This window comes from Aptenodytes patagonicus, unplaced genomic scaffold (genome assembly GCF_965638725.1).
Source record: "Aptenodytes patagonicus unplaced genomic scaffold, bAptPat1.pri.cur scaffold_86, whole genome shotgun sequence".
NCBI lineage: Eukaryota > Metazoa > Chordata > Aves > Sphenisciformes > Spheniscidae > Aptenodytes > Aptenodytes patagonicus.
In genome coordinates, this window is record NW_027472034.1 from 309,900 (window position 1) to 329,216 (window position 19,317).

The following is a 19,317-nucleotide window of genomic DNA, read 5'->3' on the forward strand; positions in this document are numbered from 1 at the left end:
TATGAATTAATGATCAGCTAGTACAGCAAGAGAAAGCCGTGATCAGGGTTACAGAATAAACATCAAATCTAGATTTTCAATAACGGCTGGCTGTATGCAATAAAAGTGAATTCAGTTAATCACGGTAATCTGTTACTTCTTTTTCCTGACTCTGCCTCTTGTGCTTGTGCTGATGGAGTGTATTTAGATGATACTTATTAAAATAATTCTATCTCATTCATTATTCATGTATTTCACATTTTTATCTCATATTTTATTTATACAAATGTAAATGAGATTTTTTTCAAATGTTAGAAAATAGTAAAAATTAGACTGTGAACTTGAGAAATACTGTTTTTAGCTGGACATGTGACTTAGCAAGTCAAGAAAGGCACTTGCTGAGTACTGGATTTTGGAGAACTGTCATTAACATCCGCAGAATTAGCATGGGGAGAGAATCTGAATACAGAGGTGGAAGCCGGCACTGCTGCAGTCAAGTAGCTGTAGATGAGTAACAGCGCCAGCTTGAACCTCGTATTCCTATACGAGGTTCCATATCTATTATTCATTTAGCATGGCAAATAGTAGAGAGAAAAGTGGGCTCTTACCTTTGTGCTAATTATTCTTCAATTCTAAGACCATGTTTTGAGTGTCAAAATAATTTTTAATGCTAGAAAGGACCATAGTCGTCATTCATTCTGACTCCAGCAGTCTTCAACACTTTACTTGGTGATCCCTCCACCTGGCCCCAAATCTGTCAGTATTATCCTGGTTTAAGGGCTTAAAGAGATGGTGAATTGGTTAAAATATTTCAAGGGGATGATAGCCAAGACTACTAAAAGTGTGCGTATTATTTACAGTTAGCATTTGTTGGCCTCTGTTTCTAGGTCCTGGATCATCTTCTGCCAGTGGCAAATGATAAGGGTCACCTTCCACTGCTTGTTGTCTTTCTTCTGCGATTCTGATGGATAATTTTAGACTATCAGCTAATAGCTACATATTGTCTTTAATAAATTAAATTGACTGAGTTAACACTTCGGTTTTTCTCCAGTTTATAATGAAGAGGTATATCTTGTTGATAAAGGAGAATGACAATTTGGTTTGGAGTCTAGGTGTTATAACCAGGTCTTTCCTTAGTGACCTTAGTAAGCAAGTTCAGAAACCTGGTGTAGAACCATTCTTGTCATATGAGACTTTAGAGAGGAATGTCTTTATTCTTTCTCAAAAAGAAAAAAAAAAAAAAAAAATTGCAGCCTTTTTTTTCCAGAAAACCTAGAAGTGGATTTTTTTGTGATTAAAGCAACTGCCAAATGTTTCTAATTCTTATACCGCTAATGTGTGTGTTGATCAACAGGCAGGAATGTGTGGAGCAACTCCTGAAGAACATGTTTGATGGAGAACAGACTGAAAATTGCATAGTGAATGGAACACAAGTTCTTCTAACGTTGCTGGAAACAAGGCGCTCTGGGTAAGTTAGCACTTTCTTCCCTAGCAAGAACAATTTTAGGAACTCCAGTCTAGTTTTACTTAAGCAAAAAAGTAATTTTTTTGGCCTAGTGTGAAGTGCTGTCTAGAAATGAGTACAAGAAAGGCTGTTTGGGTTTTTTGGTGCAGTAGCTGTACCTCATGGCAGTTGTACCAGTTGGCCACTGGGCCCTTCTCTGGGCTCTTCTAGTTCTCTTGCGCGTGTATAGCAAAGTCTTGCCTGTAATAGCAGAGATCTTCCGGCAAAACGTTTGCAGAGTGGGGGAGGAAATGGTACATCATGCATAATCTGTGTGATGATGTATATATCTATTTATGGCTGTATAGTTTTAGTTTTGTTTTTTAAAATTATATCCCCCTTTTATTTCTTTTTATGGAGATAGAGGAGAAAAGGCAAAAGGCGTTCTGGGGAGGAAGTGAGACATTGAAAATCTCAATTTCTAAAAAAGGAGAAAATAAGGAAGGGTGAAGGAGATAATGGAAGATTAGGAAGAGGTACTGGAGAGAAGGACAGAAGATGGCACTGGGCAAACAAGTTGCTAGTCAGAAAGTCATGTGCAGAGTTAAAACTGAAAAGTTGAGATACTAATTCTACTGTGTCTTGTGCCCAGGATCTCTGAAAAGTTATGAGTTAGAGGCTTAGGGGTTCCTATCTAGCCCATTCCGGCCTCGCTGGAATTACATTTTGTTACTGAAATGAAAGTATTTCTTGTATTCTTATGTGAGACTCTGCTGTTGGAAGGGGCTGGTAATAGTTGTGGTGATTCAGTGCTTGCCAGTAAAGAGGTACGATTATAAGCACAGCCACATGCCTGCTCAAGGTTTTCATCAGTTAGTATTATGTACTTCTTTTTGAACACTTGTGGAAGGTTTACAGTTTTTAACAAATGTTTATAGTTAACTCTTGCTGATGTAATTTACTTTTCAAATGTTCGGGAAGTTTCAAAAACCAGGAAGCGCTTCAGTAATTTGTCTTTGTCAGCTCCGCAGACGGCTTATTGTCTGTCTTCCCACTCACCTCATTCACAGTTTTGATTATGTGAATATCATCTTGTAAATGATTTATTAATATAGTGTAGTTATGTAAATATATTCAGTAGCTGGAAATTATTATTTTTCACATTAATAGTTATATTTCAAGAGAAAATTACCAACGTGGACAGCATGACTGGAGACCATTTTAAGATTTTGTCAAATCTTAACTGTTGTGCTTTTCTTCTTTACAGAGTGGAAGGACTGATGGACTCGTACACTCAGGGATTTGAAAGGTCTTACACTGTCAATAGCAGCATCTTGCATGGGATTGAACCAAGGCTAAAGGATTTCCACCAGCTGCTGCTCAGCCCTCCCAAGGTAAAGCATCTCAGCCTTTCTCAAGAGCAAATGGCTCCTGCATTTCAGGGTTTCCCTTTCCTTATACACAAGCTTCCTGGATCTTTTCTGAAAGCGCCATATGCTGGAACAGGCAAATGTCTTTTGAAGAAAAATTCATGCTTAAAGTTTAAAATTCAGGTGCTTCGGGACTAAGCAGTAGGAATTTTGAAAGCCATTGTATTCGAGTAAAACCAAGAAGTAGAGATGTGTTGGGACTGGTGGCTTGTGTAAAGATGGTGAGGGGGTGAAGAGAAAGGAACTTTTAGCTAGTGGATATTTGGATTTTAATCTTCAGTTTTGGAAGTACAAGTCCCTCAGTGGTCACACGACATTGTCCTCTGTGTGGGAAGTTGGTTTACATTTACCTGCAGAGAATATTTATGAAATGAACTAGTTATGTTTAGTCAAATCATTGTGCATATACGCCCAAGGAAATGCCGATCTTTGTTGAGGTACTCATTATCTGTTTCTCTGATAGAAAACAGCAATCCTAACTACAATTGGTGTCTTGGAGGAGCCACTGGGGAATGCTCGTCTTCATGGATCTCGTCTAATAGCTGCTCTGCTTCACACAAACACTCCCAGTATTAATCAGGAACTATGCAGACTCAGTACCATGAACTTACTACTTGTGAGTAATATAGTGTGACACTGTGGATGGGGAGGGGGGAAGTAACTTTAAACTGGGAACATTTTTGCTCTCCCTTTCATCTGTTCAGTGCAAGGTAGTTTGTTCCACGTGTGCCGGTGTGTAATTATTTTTCTAATCTGCTGAAAGGAGGAACATCCATCTTCAGAATAACTTTTGTAATACAAATACAGTTGCTTAGTATTTTGAACTGAACCTCATGCTTCAAATTTATTGTTACAGTAGTTTAGTAGTGTGTGTGCAAAATAGTCTGGTTATTGAGAAAGCTTGGGTATGTTGGTTATATCAGCTCTCATAATACTGAGAGCTGATCTTTTTGTCTAGCTGTGAACAGGGACATGTTCTGAAAACTGCCAGTATAACCAGAACAGTCTTTCAGAAAATTATTTTTATACTTAGAAATTATTTTCTTAATATTTTTCTTATGATCAGTTCTGCCATAGAACAGATAACATTTATTTTTAGTATGTCTGCGCTGTGAGCCCTGGCTGTGTACGAGAGTATTTCCAGTGTGCTCGGTTTATAGGAAAGTATACGTTACAGCAGAGCAAAGAGAGCCCGTTCAACTATAAGTGGATACTGAGGCATATAAGTAACATTGTTTTAGCAGAACTGCTGATTAAACAACTAGTTGGGCAGTGTTCTAAATCATTCGATTGTTAAGAATGGGAAGGTGTATCTAGAATGAATTCTTTTATTTCTCTTTTTTTTCCAGGACTTATTTTTTAAATACACATGGAATAACTTTTTGCATTTCCAAGTGGAATTGTCCATAGCAGCTATTCTCTCACACTCTGTGCAAGAGGGAAAAACTACTACTAATGACCTAGAAAGCAAAGAAGAGGTGCTGAATGGAAATGTGGCCACAGAGAGCTTAGAGACTCCAGAAAACAATACCGAGAATATCATGGTTACGCATGTAAGTCTGGTCGTGTCACCTGAGAGTTTTAGACTGATTGATTCAGCCAGAATATGCGTTAACAAGAAAATGGTATGACGAACTGTTCAAGAGCATGGAGTTTATTTAAAAGTGTCTAGATACAGCTTGATTCTGTCAGTTCTGGGTGGAAGTGTATTTACTTTTGTACATCTGTTTTTAGCATCCAATTACAAAATAAACATACCACCCATCTCATTTTAATGGGCTTGTGAATCCATTTTTATTTAATTTTTCTAGTGAAGATGCATATAAACTTTGGACAAAAAAAAACCCCAACTACAACTAGCTAACTACATTTTAGCTTCTGCATTGTGGCCCTAATGATGAAAATTTTTTGTTGTGTTTGCAAAATGACAGTAATGTTCTTCATTGCTGCTCATGTGAAACCCAAAAGCAGGCTGAAGAAGTTTATAGGTATAACTGTTTTCCCTGGATCCTCTGAGGAAAAAAAAAATGAGAAAGAAGAAACTTGAGCTCTTGGGGAAGATAAGTGCTGAACTTTAAGTTCTTGTTCAGTAGGAGTGAAGGAATGAACAAAAGTAACTATAGTTCAGTACAGACTTCCTAAGGCATGAGTCTTACTTTGGCAAACTTTTGAAATGTTCTTCCTATCTCTCTTTTTTTTTTTTTTTTTTTCTCTAGCTGTTCCAGAAATGCTGCCTAGTGCAAAGGATACTGGATGCCTGGGAAGCCAATGACAAAATACAGTAAGGGATTTCGGGTTCAGAAGGCCCTTGTTCTAGGGCTGCAGATTTAGAATATTGCCTTGAAATATTCTTTCAATTATTTGGATAATTTCCAATTTAATGGTGTCTAAAATGATTTGGATTTCAGTTGTGATTTGGAATTAGGATTATTTGCATGTTAAAAAGCAAATTCACCAAGTAGGCATATAATTTGAAAGCATGATTTTTTTTTTTTTTAAATGCTTATAACATCTCAACCCAAATACACAATATGGTTCTTTCTTGCTTTCTCAGGAAATTACATAGCATATTAATTACATAGACTATTAACTTTTTACTTTTTCTTTTTTTTTTTAATGCATAATTATATTCTCCCTAGAGTGAGCAACTGTATGGGAAGTGAGGTGGGCAAGCATTTTTGGCCCAGATTTGCCCCACATTTAATATTCTAACTTTATAAAGCACTTGGAGTTCATGCTGATTGCAATGATTATAAGAACTAAATAATTAAAAAACCCTAAAACATATTAAAGTGAAAATATTATCTAGGCTTCTGTTTCTTTGTCCACCTAAATGTTTTGGTCCTCCCTCACTATTTTGAGCTCGTTATGGCTTCAAAGTGCTTTGTAGTCCCACTGTAATTATTTTAGGCTTAGTGTCAGGCCATAATTGGTGGGTTGGGTTTTGGTTTGATTTTTTTGTTTGTTTTGGTTTGGTTTTGTTGGGGTTTTTTTGGGTTTTTTCCCTCTTGCAACCCCTTGGGCTGTTGATAACAAATTTTGCTGATAGTTTCATTGCACAACTATCCTTGTGCACAGTTTTGTAGGTAACAGAAATATCTGTGGTTTCTGCTTAAGAGTTTTCCTAATTAAATTAGATAGGAACTAGAGCTCATACATATTTCATGCCAAACAGTTCCAGTCAACACATTGGAAAGAATTTTAATGACAAGAAAAAAATACTAAGTTAACAGAGAGGTATCTCAGATGCTGTGCTTTAAGAAGTTTGAGTTTATGTGAAGATTACTGTATGCACTCAGTGAGGAGATGGAGTCAAGCACTAGGAGCCCCGGGGTCAGAGATTCCAAATGGAGAGCTTGGGAATTATTTCTTAAATCATCAGCAAGAATAGTGGTAATATGTTTTCCTGTTGGAACATGGAATTTCTCCTTGGTTTCTCTTAGTTTTAGTTACTCCGTATGTTCTTGATAAAGGACTTCGTAACTACTAGAATTGAACTTCTAGGTGACCCACATAATTCTTTTACTGCAGTCCATTTGATCTGCCTAGGTAATTAGAATTTAAAATAAGTCTGGTCAGCAATGTGAGTTTATAGGAAACATCAGTTTACTGTAGCACATCTTTGCCTTCCATTCATGTAAATGTAATAACCACCAGTTGTGGCATGGTTGATTAAAAAGTATTTGAAAGTGTTGAAATAAAAGTTAATTTTGCATGTTTGCTGCCTGCATTCCAGCCGTGTGTTAAGGACTGGTGAAGTCAGAAAAAATGTTGTATTGGTCCTCCCAGAGTATACAACCAGAGAAGACAGATACAACATTGCTGTACTCTGCTTTTATCACCGTACCCTTTAAATTTTTGAGAAAGCTGAGCTTTGCAAGTTTGCTGAAAACCATACATTTTTATAGAGAGCAATAGGACAGTGCTGCTGGTCGTGTCAGGGCTGTGTCCCGTCGCCCTATCTACCCACGGGTTTTGTCCTCCAGAGCTCTTGCGCGCTCTCTTGCAGGGCCCTGATGAAGTGCTGCTGTAAGCCGCCTCTTGGTGTGCCTGTGTGGTCCTGTGGGTACGTGGGTACCCCATGTTTCCAGCTGCCCTGGCGCAGACGGGCTCCGACCCGAGAACGGTGGTGCCGGGGGGTGGCTCTGGGCTTGCAGCAGGACTGGTGCGGCCGAGGCGCTCAGCAGTGCCGTGGATCTGGGCTGGGGCTATTTGCTCTCTCGTTGGTTTGGGGTGCGAAAGAAATTGCCACGAGCCTGTGTGCAAAAGGCTGTAGCTTAGCATTGGGAACTCATTTCCAGGAGTTCATTTTATTTGAATAGTTCTAAACCCTGAATTTGGGGTTAGAGTTAGAGTGCTGCTGTTCGTATAGGACATTTGTACAACTACAGTTTGTATTGGCTTTGTACTCTGTTTTTTGGTATGGGAACATGTGGAGGGGTAAGGCGGATTTTTTCCCAAACCATCTAGTCTCCTCACCTGCATATGTTCAGCTCCAACATTATGGGAAAGCCTGAGATAATTTCAGTATAAACTTACCCTTTTTAGAGATTCAGGAGGTGATGATTACACTTTTCAAGGGGTGTGGGTGTCATAAAAAAAGCTTAAAAATGTAGCTGTAACTGCATGTGATCAGGAGAGCTGATGCCGTCTGATGACTTTGCTGTATTCGACCTGTCGGCTTAGACCGCTGCACACCAATCCCCCCAGCAAGGGTAGAGAGGAATTTACATGAGCACTGCATACCAGCTCAAAATGAACTCTGATGTATTTAGTGTCTTCCTCTCTCCCAAGGAAAAGTGAACGTCTTCATTATGCGTTGGCTCTGTTAGCATCTCGGAAAGGAACCTTTGTTTTACAGCTGGAGACTTAGTAACATGAGGTGGAAACTTCTTGTCATCCTGTTTGTAAGGGGTTTATTTTCATTTACTTTGATTCTGACCCACCAATTTGATTTGTGGTGGCTTGAGTCAACCTTGCATGCTTCTTGTGCTACATCAAGAAATAATAATTTCTGAATTTGACTTTAGGATTTGGGATACTTTAATGTGCATAATGTTACAATGAATAATAGCATTGTGTGTAAGAGCTTTGTTTGGGCTTCTTTTCAGCACCTGCCAGTTTAAAGGCAGAAATGCTGTTTCTAAACACGGCACTGTGAAATTTCTTACCAGGAGTCTGCCCCTAGGGTTTACATTTTTCTTCCCAAATCTCATCAGTCCTCCTTTGGATACTGTGGAAAGCAGAATTATTTCAGGCTCTTCATCCTCTGATTTTTAGATTGCTTCTTTGCTATCCAGTGAAGGAGAACCAATGAAGATTCAAAGAAAAGTGACTTAGAGACTGCTTGGACTTAGTGTTGGCTTCTTTTTTTTTTTTTTTTTTGTAAGGGGAAAATCTAATGGTTGTAGATTAGTGTCTTTTGTTCTCTTGAATTAATCTGCTAAATACTTCAATTGCAAGTAAAACTCTAAAGCTTTTTCAGTAGCAGTGATGTAAATTCTTATTGCTGTGAGTTTTCTTTAGTGGAAATTATAACCAGATTATTTAGTTCTGCACCGGTCTTTTGATGTACCCGGTTAGCTTACTCTTTGCAACTGGCTTAAATTTTATCTAGTGCATTCAAACTGGATGAGTGATCTCTTCCCTCTCACTACATGAAAAAATGCAGAAAGGTTCATTTATTCTGGTAAACTCGTCCTGTGCCCTGCCTGCATGAGCAGAGAGTATTCCTGCTGATTCTCTGCTGCATCTTCTATCCTAACCCTGCTTGGAGTAACGTGTACGTTTGTCAGACTATTGCAAGGGCAGGGAACTCTTAGCATGTCTAGGTTATGAAAGTGGTTATGACTGTGACCCTGTGATTCTTGGTGCCTGGTTATATTGCTACTGGCTGTTTTCTCTTTTCAGGGCAGAAGGTGGAATGAGGCGAGGCAATATGGGCCACCTCACCCGGATAGCCAATGCTGTAGTACAGAATATGGAGAAGGGCCCCATGCAGACTCAAATTAGTGAGTTCATTAAAGGTACATGCTCCTTTCTCCATTCCTTTCCTCTCCCCCCCCCCCCCCCCTTGATTAAATTACCCTTGCAGGCCTTTTGGAAAGACTTTTATTGCATGTATTTCATCCCTTTTCTAATGAAAAGAATTTCCAGTTAAATATCACAATTTCCCATAACTTAAAAAAATGTCTAGACCAAAGTTGGTTGCTCTTTGTTTTCATACAATTACATTGAAATTGTTGGAACTTTGTTTTTGCAGCTGGAGGCTGAAGGTATCCTTTTTGTGCTAAAGAATGCTTCTTTTCATCTGGACTTATGTGTACGTTTATAGTGCCTATTTACAGCATTCTAGGGTGGTGTTTATGAATGGTGCTTCTATACTTCCTTATTCTTAAACCTGTCCGAGAGGAAGGGAGACACCAGGGTAAATGATCACAGAGGCCCCACATCTCCGCTTTGTTGGAGATATCCACATTGCCAGGCTTTGTCCGTCATGCCTTCGTCGGACTTTATTTTGAGAACTAGTTCTATCTGACGTTTTTGTGTGAGAGGAAGTAATATTTTCCATCTGCATCTATTAAGGGAAACAGCGAGCACAAATATGACTTGAGTTTCCATTTTTGGCATCTAACAAACATATCAAATGGTAATGTAGTAACTTGGTGTGTTGTCATATCTACGTGAAATTGAAATATTTTAGTAAAGGCTGAAAGTTTCACAAGTCACGGTTATTTCTCTCCGTTGTTTTACTGTACTGGGTCTGGCTGGGATGAAGATAATGTTATTCATAGCAGCTGTGCCGTGCTGTGTTTTGGATTTGTGACTAAAACGGTGTTGGTAACACACCACTGTTTTAGCTATTGCTGAGCAGTGCTTGTGCAGTGCCAAGGCTTTCTCTTTTACCCACTCTGTCCCCATCCCGGGGGGCAGACGGGGGTGGACGAGAGGCTGGGAGGGGACACAGCTGGGCAGCTAACCTGGATTGACTGAAGGGATATTCTATGGCATGTACTCAGCAGTAGGAACTGGGGGGACAGTCTTTCCAAGGTAGCTCCTGCTCAGAGACTGGCTAAGCATCAGTCTGCTGGTGGTGGGAGGTGGTGAGTGAGTGCCTTTGCATCACTTGGTTTGGGTTTTTTTTCCTCTTTTCTCCACTTACTAAACTTTCTTTATCTCAACCCATGAGTTTTTCTTGCTTTTGGTCTTCCAATTCTCTCCCCCATCTTGCTGTGGGGTGGAGGGAGCAAGCAGCTGGGTGGGTGCTTAGTTGCTGGCTGGGGTCAACCCACCACAATCACCATGAAAGAAAAGGAAGAAAAAAGTAAAACTTAAGTCACATGTATGCTGGTTTTCAGAAAGTTGTAGTAGAAGTTTTGTATCTTTAGCCCACTGTAATTCCACAAGCGAGTTAAGATTGTTAAGACCAGTAATATCTTACTGGTTGGCCTAATGAAAGATGTTCCTTTCTCTGCAGAATTTACCATTTTTAGAAAGTCAGGAGTAAAATGTAATTCACTTTGCAGAGCACTTACATAATACATGCATTACTTAGCTCACGTGCAGGTGTACGTGTCTGCTCAAAAACTTCCAGGTAACCAGTGGGGCTAAATGACTGGCTTTGATCCCTTCTCACTGAGTTGTGGTAATCTTTATGGTGACTTTTTTATTACAGAGCTACCCGAAGATTGTAGAGGGAGATGGGAGAGTTTTGTAGAAGAGACGCTGACGGAAACAAACAGGAGGAATACAGTGGATTTGGTGAGAACAGTGATATTGTGTATATTTCAGATAGGCCTGCTGTCTTCTGGACTTTCTTTAACTAAAAAAAAGTGCTATTGCTGGGGTTTTTTCTTCTTTTGCTTGTTTTTATGAAGTAGGCTTACAAGGGCAGAGTGTTTGTGGAAAACATATTCCATAATAGTTCTTCAAGCAGCAGCAGCTCTGATACATGTTGGTAAACTCTAGTCCATGTTTCTGTGTTATTCATTGGGACAGCTTCTGCCTTCTGAGGAGTTTGGTCTTTGATTGTATGTGTGGTACAAAAGTATTTGAGCTCTCTTAGCTTATTTTTTGTACTTTTTTCAGGTGAGCACTCACCACCTGCACTCTTCCAGTGAGGATGAAGACATAGAGAGTGCTTTTCCCAATGAACTTTCTCTCCAACAGGTGAGTTGACAATGTGCTCTCCACTATTCCTGGAAAGCTTGCTTCCCTGATTTGCCTTAATCCATCCTAGTGTAGAGGAGCTTCCTAAATTTTGCTCTTAGTCAGTGTGTTCATCTCTCTTGTGTTTTTTCCAGTATAGTTACTTACATGGTCTAGACTCCAATTGGGAATAAATTTAGCTCAGACTGCATGCAAGTCCCAGATACATGATGTGCCTCACATTTCTGTAAGGCACTGCATATTTCTTTCTCTTTTCCTGGTTCTCTCCGCACTGGGGGGCTGGGTGGTCCTGACGTTGTAGACCAGCTGCAGTGAGTTGCTGTGTTTCCCAGCCAACAAGGTACTGTGCATCACCTACCTGCAGGAGAATTGGAGCTGATAGAGGGGTTCTGCTTCCCCTTGGGCTACGCAGACTTCTATTAAAAACTGAAAGAGCCATACTAAAACGTTAGCAATAAAGAGCAGTAAACACTAGCAGTAAAAAGCCTTGACTTAGGAAGAAATGGAGGTAATTAAGGGTTCACTTGCATTTAGCAAAGATCTTGGGATCCTCAAAATCCGAGGTAGTCTGCTAAAGCTCCATCAAATCTATGGAAGCTGCTTTTCAGGATCAAATATTTAGACAAGTTCTTCCAACCTTTTTTGATGCTAAGAACATAAAAAGCATTAGCATAACGTACGAGTTTCAACCTGTTTAGTAGGAAACTACCTATGGGGAGTAAAAAGACAATCTCAATCTGAAATCTAGTTAAGGGTAAGAATGAGCTGAAAATAGCTTATAGTTATTCTTTTGTCCAAATACTCTAACTGACTACTCTGTCATTACAAATACATGCCTTTTCCTCAGCTGATACTTAGAAAGTGCATTAAAAAAGGGAAAATGCATTGCCTTTGTTAAAAAAAAAAAAAAAAAAAAAAAATTGTTGTCTTTTATTGTGACACATGTCAACAGAAATACTGACAGGAGCCTGCAGAACTCCTCAGGCAGGAACATGGGTACTTCATATCACCTGCAGTGGAGTCACGACAAAGTGCAGCTGCAGAGATGCATGTTTGAATTACTTAGCTGTAGCTGGAGTGGGCTACCTACCAGTATCCAGAATTATCCTCCAAATAGGAGAAATGATTGGGGGAAAAAAAATGCAATGCATAAGAGCAAGTGTGAGATTCTATTTGGAGGCAGAAGCAATCCTTTTCATAAATAGAGAATGAGGCATGGATGAGTAGGCAAGAATGTGACCAAAAGCATATCTGGGCAATTATCCTGAGGTGCAAGATGAAAAATAGAAGACCCAAGCTGCTGTGGGAAACCAAACGTATGATAGGTGGGAGTGTTGTCTCAGAGACATATGGAGTGATTTTCCCATTCTCCTTGGTGAATGTCCAGTTGGAGGCAGTGAACTTCAAAAGTGGTTTGTATTAGCAAAAAGTAAGCTAGAGGATAGTAATGAGAATGATCAGAGGTGTAGAACATGACATAGGAAGACAAGTTGAAAGGATTTGGTCCACTTGGTCAAGAGAAGACAAGATTATGTGCAGACATACGCCTCCTCCTACAAGGAAGAGGGATTTAGAGGAAGTGAAAAGTACCTTCTTGATGTCCGTGGTGGGTTTAAGTTGCAGCAAGGTAAATTTCGTATTGGATCAGGGGAAAACAAACAAATGAAAAAAACCCCAATACAACGTTCTAATAGAATAATGAGGCCAACAAATGGTTTCCTAGGAAAATTTCATAATTCTCTTTGGAAGAAGTTAAGAGTGGATCAGAGAAGCATCTGTCCAGGACTTGCAGAAGTCTGTTTGAGAACAGTCTATTTGAGATCCTGCTTCGAGAAAGGGGGTTGGAGTAGATGATTTCTCAAAATTTGTCAGTTTTCTATGCTTTTAATGTTTTTTTAGAATATGTGTTTTCAGCCAGCTGAATTGAATATCTTTTGGACACCTTAATGATAGCTCTTTTTGGGTTCCATTGCTCAGGCCTTCTCTGAGTACCAGATCCAGCAGATGACAGCTAACTTTGTGGATCAGTTTGGCTTTAACGATGAGGAGTTTGCAGACCAGGATGATAATATCAAGTAAGTTTATAAAACTTCAAGAGGCTTATATTCAGCATTTAAGCCTCTTTACATCTACTCTTTCTTCTGGTTCAGGTTTTAAAATGAACCTCACTGTATACCTCCTTTGGTTTGAAACAAACAGAAGACTGATCAATGGCTTGGAAAACAGCTGACCTTTTTTTCTTTTTATAGGAGTCCACCCCTGATCTCCAAAGACAGTTGTAGAACCAAGGAAAAGTATTTCTTCATTTTGAAGAGAAGCATTTTAAATAAAACACACAACTATTATCCAGCCATATTCTAGAATAAATTTAATTGCACAGAAGGCAAAGCATTAGAGCTAACTCTAGGCAATTATACAGATATTCTCCAGTGGCATTAAGTCCTTACTGAAATTAGGAGTAGAAAGAATAGTGTTCTGATGAAGTCCACGGAAAAATTTAGCCATTTTCTCTCTTAGGAATAAGGAAACATAGATAAGGCAGGAGCAAATAACAGTTGAAAGAAGGCAGATAGAGGTGGATTTAATGTTACGCGACTTTCTGAATTCAGCGTTCAGAAGTGGTGCTGCTTTTATAGAACTACTGTAATCTAATTAAAACTGCAGCTCATCTTCTCACCTTAAAAACTGTAGCTAAGGAAATTACTGGGACTGTAATTATCCTGTTTGTCCATAATGGTTTGGAAATTGTAACCATTTAGTATACATTTATTGATAGAAAAGTGCTCCAGGAGGATACCCAGTGTGTTTCCCCGCTTGTCGATTTTGCCCATTCGCTTTCATCTTGTGGCAATGTTTGTCTCAGTCAAAGGAATTATTTGTCATCCAAGGTGACAGGGAGAGTATGTGGCAGTACCTGCTGTACGTACCATCCTAGGGCTGATCCTCGTAGGCCAGCAAATGTTGGGTCTGCTCTGCAACGAACTGCAGGATCCTGGTGTCCTGGAATCCTGACAGAAACAGGAAGCTTTTAGCCCAGAAAGCTCTGGGCATGCCACACCGCTCCGTATCTTTGGCTGCTCCAGATCTGATTTATTGAGGATTCTTTTGCTGGTTCTGCTCAGACCATGTTCTTAGCAACTGTTGGGCTCCATGAAATATCTTAAATGAAATGAAAATGTGGAAATAGTTTGGCTGCTTCAGAGTTGCTTTCAAGCATGAATCAGAGAGTCATAAGATCCCTAGGGCCATAGGATCTCCATTAAGGTGTTTGCCAATAGTTGGGAGCTGTGTTCTAACATGGAGAAAGATTTCTGGAGTCCAGCTTTCCTGTCTTTTTTTTTTTCTGAGCATTGTAGACGTCCAGAACTTTAATAAGGCCAAAAAGTTCCAGACTAGAATGAGAATTTAATTGACCACGGATTACTTGGCTCTACACATTTTTTTAAAAATACACTTTTAACTTCTTATCAGATAGAAGCAAATATTGAACTCGTGTGTGTGTAGGTGGAGGGGAAGAGTTAACTTATGTGAGGAGCTGCTGAAGGTAGCTAATGTCCATTTTAAGATGAACGTGAAACTGAACAAAATCTGTAACTGGGATGTGCTAGCCCTCTCTGTATTTGTGACTACAAAACTGTTCTGGCATTGAACATTCTCCCTGTCATCTGTTTTCCAGCTGTTGAAAACTGTTGCAGATATGAATTTGAATATTTTAAGAAGTATTAATCATGTTTCAATGTCCTGGTGGTTTGCATGACAGTATTTTTCGCTAACTGAACAGTTGTCTTTAAAAGAAAACAACACTGTCCAAACTTAGAGATACGGTGAAAAACTACTGCATTGACCCGAACTGTGCCAGTAGGTTGGAGTTTTTTGGCCTGTAGCACCCTCTGCTGTTCTTACAATAGACACTCTTACGTCCAAATCAGAAATTGGGTTATATAATGATTTTTGCAGCATTCATGTCATAGTAATGCATCGGGGTTGTTGAGCCACTGGTACACTAAGATTCCCTGAAGTTACTGTAATTATGTTGAAACAGGCAGGTGCAATCCTATCTGGATATTTCTGGATATATGCCCACCGTGCGGGATTCGGTCTCTCTGGGTCTTGTCTCATGCTGAGGAACCCAGTGGGATTCTTAGGTGAACATAGGACTGGAATCCCAGAGCAGCTGGGTGCAGCTCCTTTTTAATTAATTATGAGTTTGGGGTTTTTCTATAAGATTTGGTTCAGCTGGAGAGACCCGGTAAACAAAATTAAGATAGCCTTTATAGTGCATAGGTATCATGAGAGTTGCAAAATAACAACCAGACATTGCTGTGGTTGCCATGAAGCCTCAAAATACCATATCAACAAGATAATGACAAAGGTTGTTCACTCAGGTATTGAATCAGGCCCAAGAATGAAAATCCTACGTATTTTTTAAAATATTCAAAAATACGAAATAATCTTTCATCTCAAAGAGAGGAAGCCATTGCACGTAATGGGGAAGTGAATATTCAGGGAACAAACGCAGAAGGCATTGAGTGGTCATGTACAGTGTCTCTTCGGTTAGCTATCCTCTGGTCTTGTCTTGGGGATGCAAAAGTGCTTTGTTAATCCATGCCATCACTGAAGTTTCTTTCCCTTCTTTTTGCAGTGCTCCCTTTGACAGGATCGCAGAGATAAACTTCAACATAGATGCTGATGATGACAGTGTAAGTGGGTACTTTGGGATATGTATTTAATAGGACAGATTCCGGTAAGTTAGTTCATGCTTGAATTAGCTGTTATCATTTTGAAAGAAAAAAGGATTTGGTATGTTATTTTGGTAAATGAAAACCAGTAACTGGACTCGTAGCTGAGTCCAGTTAAGGAACTCAGGACATTACATATATACCCTCGGAGAATCTCCCTACATTTTATTGCACTGTTGAGGATCTTCAGAAATAGTACCCTTTACATTGGAGGAATATCTCTCTCTCTCTCTCCCCCCCCTCTCTCCCCCTCTCCGCCCCCCCCCCCCCCCCCTATTGTCCTTATTTTCACTTTGGTAATCTTTCCATACACAGTCAAGAAAAAAATGCAGAGACGATTGTGTTTCTTGTGGGTCTAAATATTGCCATGCTGTGTCTTGCCTTTTCTGTTTTATTGACCTAAATCAATACTCATTGAGGAAGCTGGACAGTGGCTTAAGAGGTGATTCCAAGCTCATCTCCTGACAGAAGCTTATTTTAGTCAATGCTAAGACTTAGGTTTCCTTAGTCTTAAAATACTTTCTTTTTCACTTAACCAGTACTATGAAGAGTATTTTTTTTCTCTCTTCTGGCTGCTCTAGACAGTGTTCTATAGATAAAGAAAAATTGTTTTCTTTTTGAATCTGCCGGCTAAGTCTGCAGCCACCAAGAGCTGTTTATATGCTTATCTTAACTTGTTTTTTTTCCTGAGTAGGCAGTTTTTGTGTGTGATGGAATTCTAATGCAGCTGTTGGTTTGGACTGTGCACCACCTGGAAGACAGCACTTAGTCAGTCTTTTAATTGAGAGATCCCAGAACAGTCAAATAGGCAGATCACTTGTGTATTCACAGGGATATGTCACTTTACCGATGTCTGAAAACTCATTTCCAGATGGAAGGTTGTATGTTTTGAAGGGGGTGTGTGTGCACATGAGTTAAGTATTATCATGTTTGCTTAGAAGCTCCTTGCAGTTCTGTCAGGAAGGATACAGTCATTGAAAGAAATTGCACTGTGGTTTGTTAGTCCAAGCTGGTCAGTTTGCAAATGTATTCTTAAGGGAATTGTTTCCAGCCCTCTTCTACAGTGACTTTATATCCCTGCCACTTATGAGGGATACAGAGAGAGTCGTGTAACAGAACAGCTATGAAGCAGCGTGCAGGAATTCCTGCTATTTTGGAAGCAGTGTAGGCTGAGATACTGTTGTGTTTCTTTCTTGATCTGTCACGGGCTTGCTGCTTCTGAGCATACTGTGCTATTATTACTCTTCCCCAGCTGAACATTGCTTGTTGCACAACTTGGGATGTAAAATGAAATACATGGAAACACCTTCATGGTATTAGTTGTGTCCAAATGTTCTATGAACTTCCTCATCATTGAAGTTCTTGTTTCTGTCTCCAAGGAATGAATGGAATTTGATTTCTTTTTAATATTATTTTAGCCCAATGCTTCCCTCTTTGAAGCCTGCTGCAATGAACGGATCCAACAATTTGATGATAACGAGGAGGAAGAAGATATCTGGGAAGAGAAGGAGATAACCTATGCAACCCAAGTTAAATCAAGAACACGGTAAGGTGAAAACAAAAGATCAATTCCCACCTCCCCCCCAAATGCTATGGAACTGTACATTTTAGTTAAGTGCATGCTTAATGGTTTGTTATTTATGTGCTGTGAGGCCTTTTTCTGGCATAAAACAGAGTGCTTTACATGTCACACTTCTGCAAAAAGAGGTGGTGGTTTGTCTTGAATGTGAAACAAAGACCCAATTTGAGGGAATGCGATAATGATGGAAACACCTAATTCCTGAGTCTGTTATCAAAGATATTAAAAAACCCCACCCTTAGTTTGAAATACTTAGAACTTACTCCTTTCCTCATATTTGGAGAGGAGGAGGTTGAAAGAATTGTAAGACTGAGGGTAGTAGACAGAATATTCTTTTTCAAAATGTTAAAAGAAGCAAAGTAATGTTTTGCATGAGAATGAGTGACCTCCCATGGTGCATCTCTGGCATTGCAAGTCATCTACAATTTTTCATTCCTTTGATATAGTCAGTTATTAAATAAAGTTACTTCTATAATTCTAAGTCTGAAAATACAATCAAATGAGACAGGAAAAATGGCCAAGACCTTAGTGTTTATTTGCCTAGCGTCAATAAACTGATTGTCTTGTTCATACACAGAGTTGATACCACACTACTGTTCCCCTTGTTTGCTGCTGTTTTGTCTGCTCATATCAATCTCCAGCCCTGAATATGTCACTGCAACATATTTCCCTTTACAACTCTGCACGTGCATTTTGACAAGTAAAGCACTTAGGGACTTCAGCTGGAAATATCTAGAGGAGTGCCTGCCGTGTATCTTCTTGGGAAATAAGCCCTGTAAAAGGCATTCAGCATCACTTGGTCAATTCACAATTTGTGCTTCCTCTCCGGGGCAGGGAGGAAGCAGGTGAGGGATGAACTGGCTGCTGTAAGGGTTTTTCTAATTCTGAGTTCTGCGATTTAGATTTGGAGCGTCTCAGACCTCAGAGAGTTCATCAAAAAGTGATCTTGAGAATGGAGATCATGATGGTAGTGTGGACTCCGAAGAAGAGGAGGAAATAGAACAGCAACCACGTCCTTCCTCAGCAAACAACAACAAGAATAATATTTCTGAGCAGAAAGACTCTGACTCCTCTGAAGGTAAAGAGTTTAAAACAGCATCATCCCATTTGAAATGAGATCTGTAATCATCTCTGCAGAACAGCACTTTGCAAATTGCCAGGTTTCTATGGCTATTCTGTAATTCCACCTGTGCAGATGAGAAGTGTGAATTTCAGTCTTCATTTTTTGCCTCTGAAATATTAGTGAGATTGAGCCCTGCCCAGCTTCTTCAGAATAGCAGTGTGATGCTTCTGTTATGCTAAGACAACCACACAGGTACAAGTACAGTAATACTACTAGCTCTTTTAGTACAATTACTAATGAACAAAATATTAGTGGAGGATTATGACATTAACTCCTTACATTATATTATAAGAGTTTTATGCAGACCCTTGCCAAGTATCTCCACACTCCGTGTACCTGTCTTCTCTGCCTAATTGCCTTTCTAGTTTTAGTTTGCTTGTTGCAAACCCATTCTTACAATGCCTGGAGGAAGACTGTAGAGGGATGAGGTTTTCACAGATTGCAATGCAGATAATGCTATGTAAGTTCATGAGAGACACAGTGTTGTCAGCAGAACAAATTCAGTCAACTGAAATAAAGGGACAAAAAAGTTAACGTTTGTTCCTTGTTTGGTGCAAGCATTTTCAGTTTTAAAAGGTTTCTTTTTCTAGGTGATGTTTTTGTACTGTAACTGTGAGCATAATGCATATTTATTCCAGTAATCAGCTCCCTACACCCATTTGGTAGTGTCAGGTATTTTCAATTCTTATTAGGAAGAACCAGTATAAACAACACAAACGGCAACCTGTGGATGGTGTACGTCAGTTTAGTTTCCCTTCTAGAGACTTTGGTTCAAATTTTGGTTCCCTTTTTGAGTGAGTGTAGACTTGGTGGATCTCTCGTACTCTCAGTTTTGCTGCATGCAAATCAGTTTG

General features: G+C 39.5%; 1 protein-coding gene across 5 annotated transcripts in view; it reads left to right on the plus strand.

Moving 5' to 3' along the window:
• Window positions 1-19,317, plus strand: part of PPP6R2 (protein phosphatase 6 regulatory subunit 2) — a 111,942-nt gene that overhangs the window by 76,374 nt on the left and 16,251 nt on the right. For all 5 annotated transcript variants that reach the window (XM_076363757.1, XM_076363760.1, XM_076363758.1 and 2 more), the window contains 12 exons: window positions 1,334-1,447; window positions 2,691-2,817; window positions 3,317-3,469; window positions 4,203-4,406; window positions 5,070-5,134; window positions 8,764-8,879; window positions 10,529-10,614; window positions 10,942-11,022; window positions 13,000-13,097; window positions 15,665-15,722; window positions 17,180-17,307; window positions 18,243-18,418. In XM_076363757.1, the coding sequence (XP_076219872.1) occupies window positions 1,334-1,447; window positions 2,691-2,817; window positions 3,317-3,469; window positions 4,203-4,406; window positions 5,070-5,134; window positions 8,764-8,879; window positions 10,529-10,614; window positions 10,942-11,022; window positions 13,000-13,097; window positions 15,665-15,722; window positions 17,180-17,307; window positions 18,243-18,418 (1,406 nt within the window). The remainder of the gene's footprint in view (window positions 1-1,333; window positions 1,448-2,690; window positions 2,818-3,316; window positions 3,470-4,202; window positions 4,407-5,069; window positions 5,135-8,763; window positions 8,880-10,528; window positions 10,615-10,941; window positions 11,023-12,999; window positions 13,098-15,664; window positions 15,723-17,179; window positions 17,308-18,242; window positions 18,419-19,317) is intronic.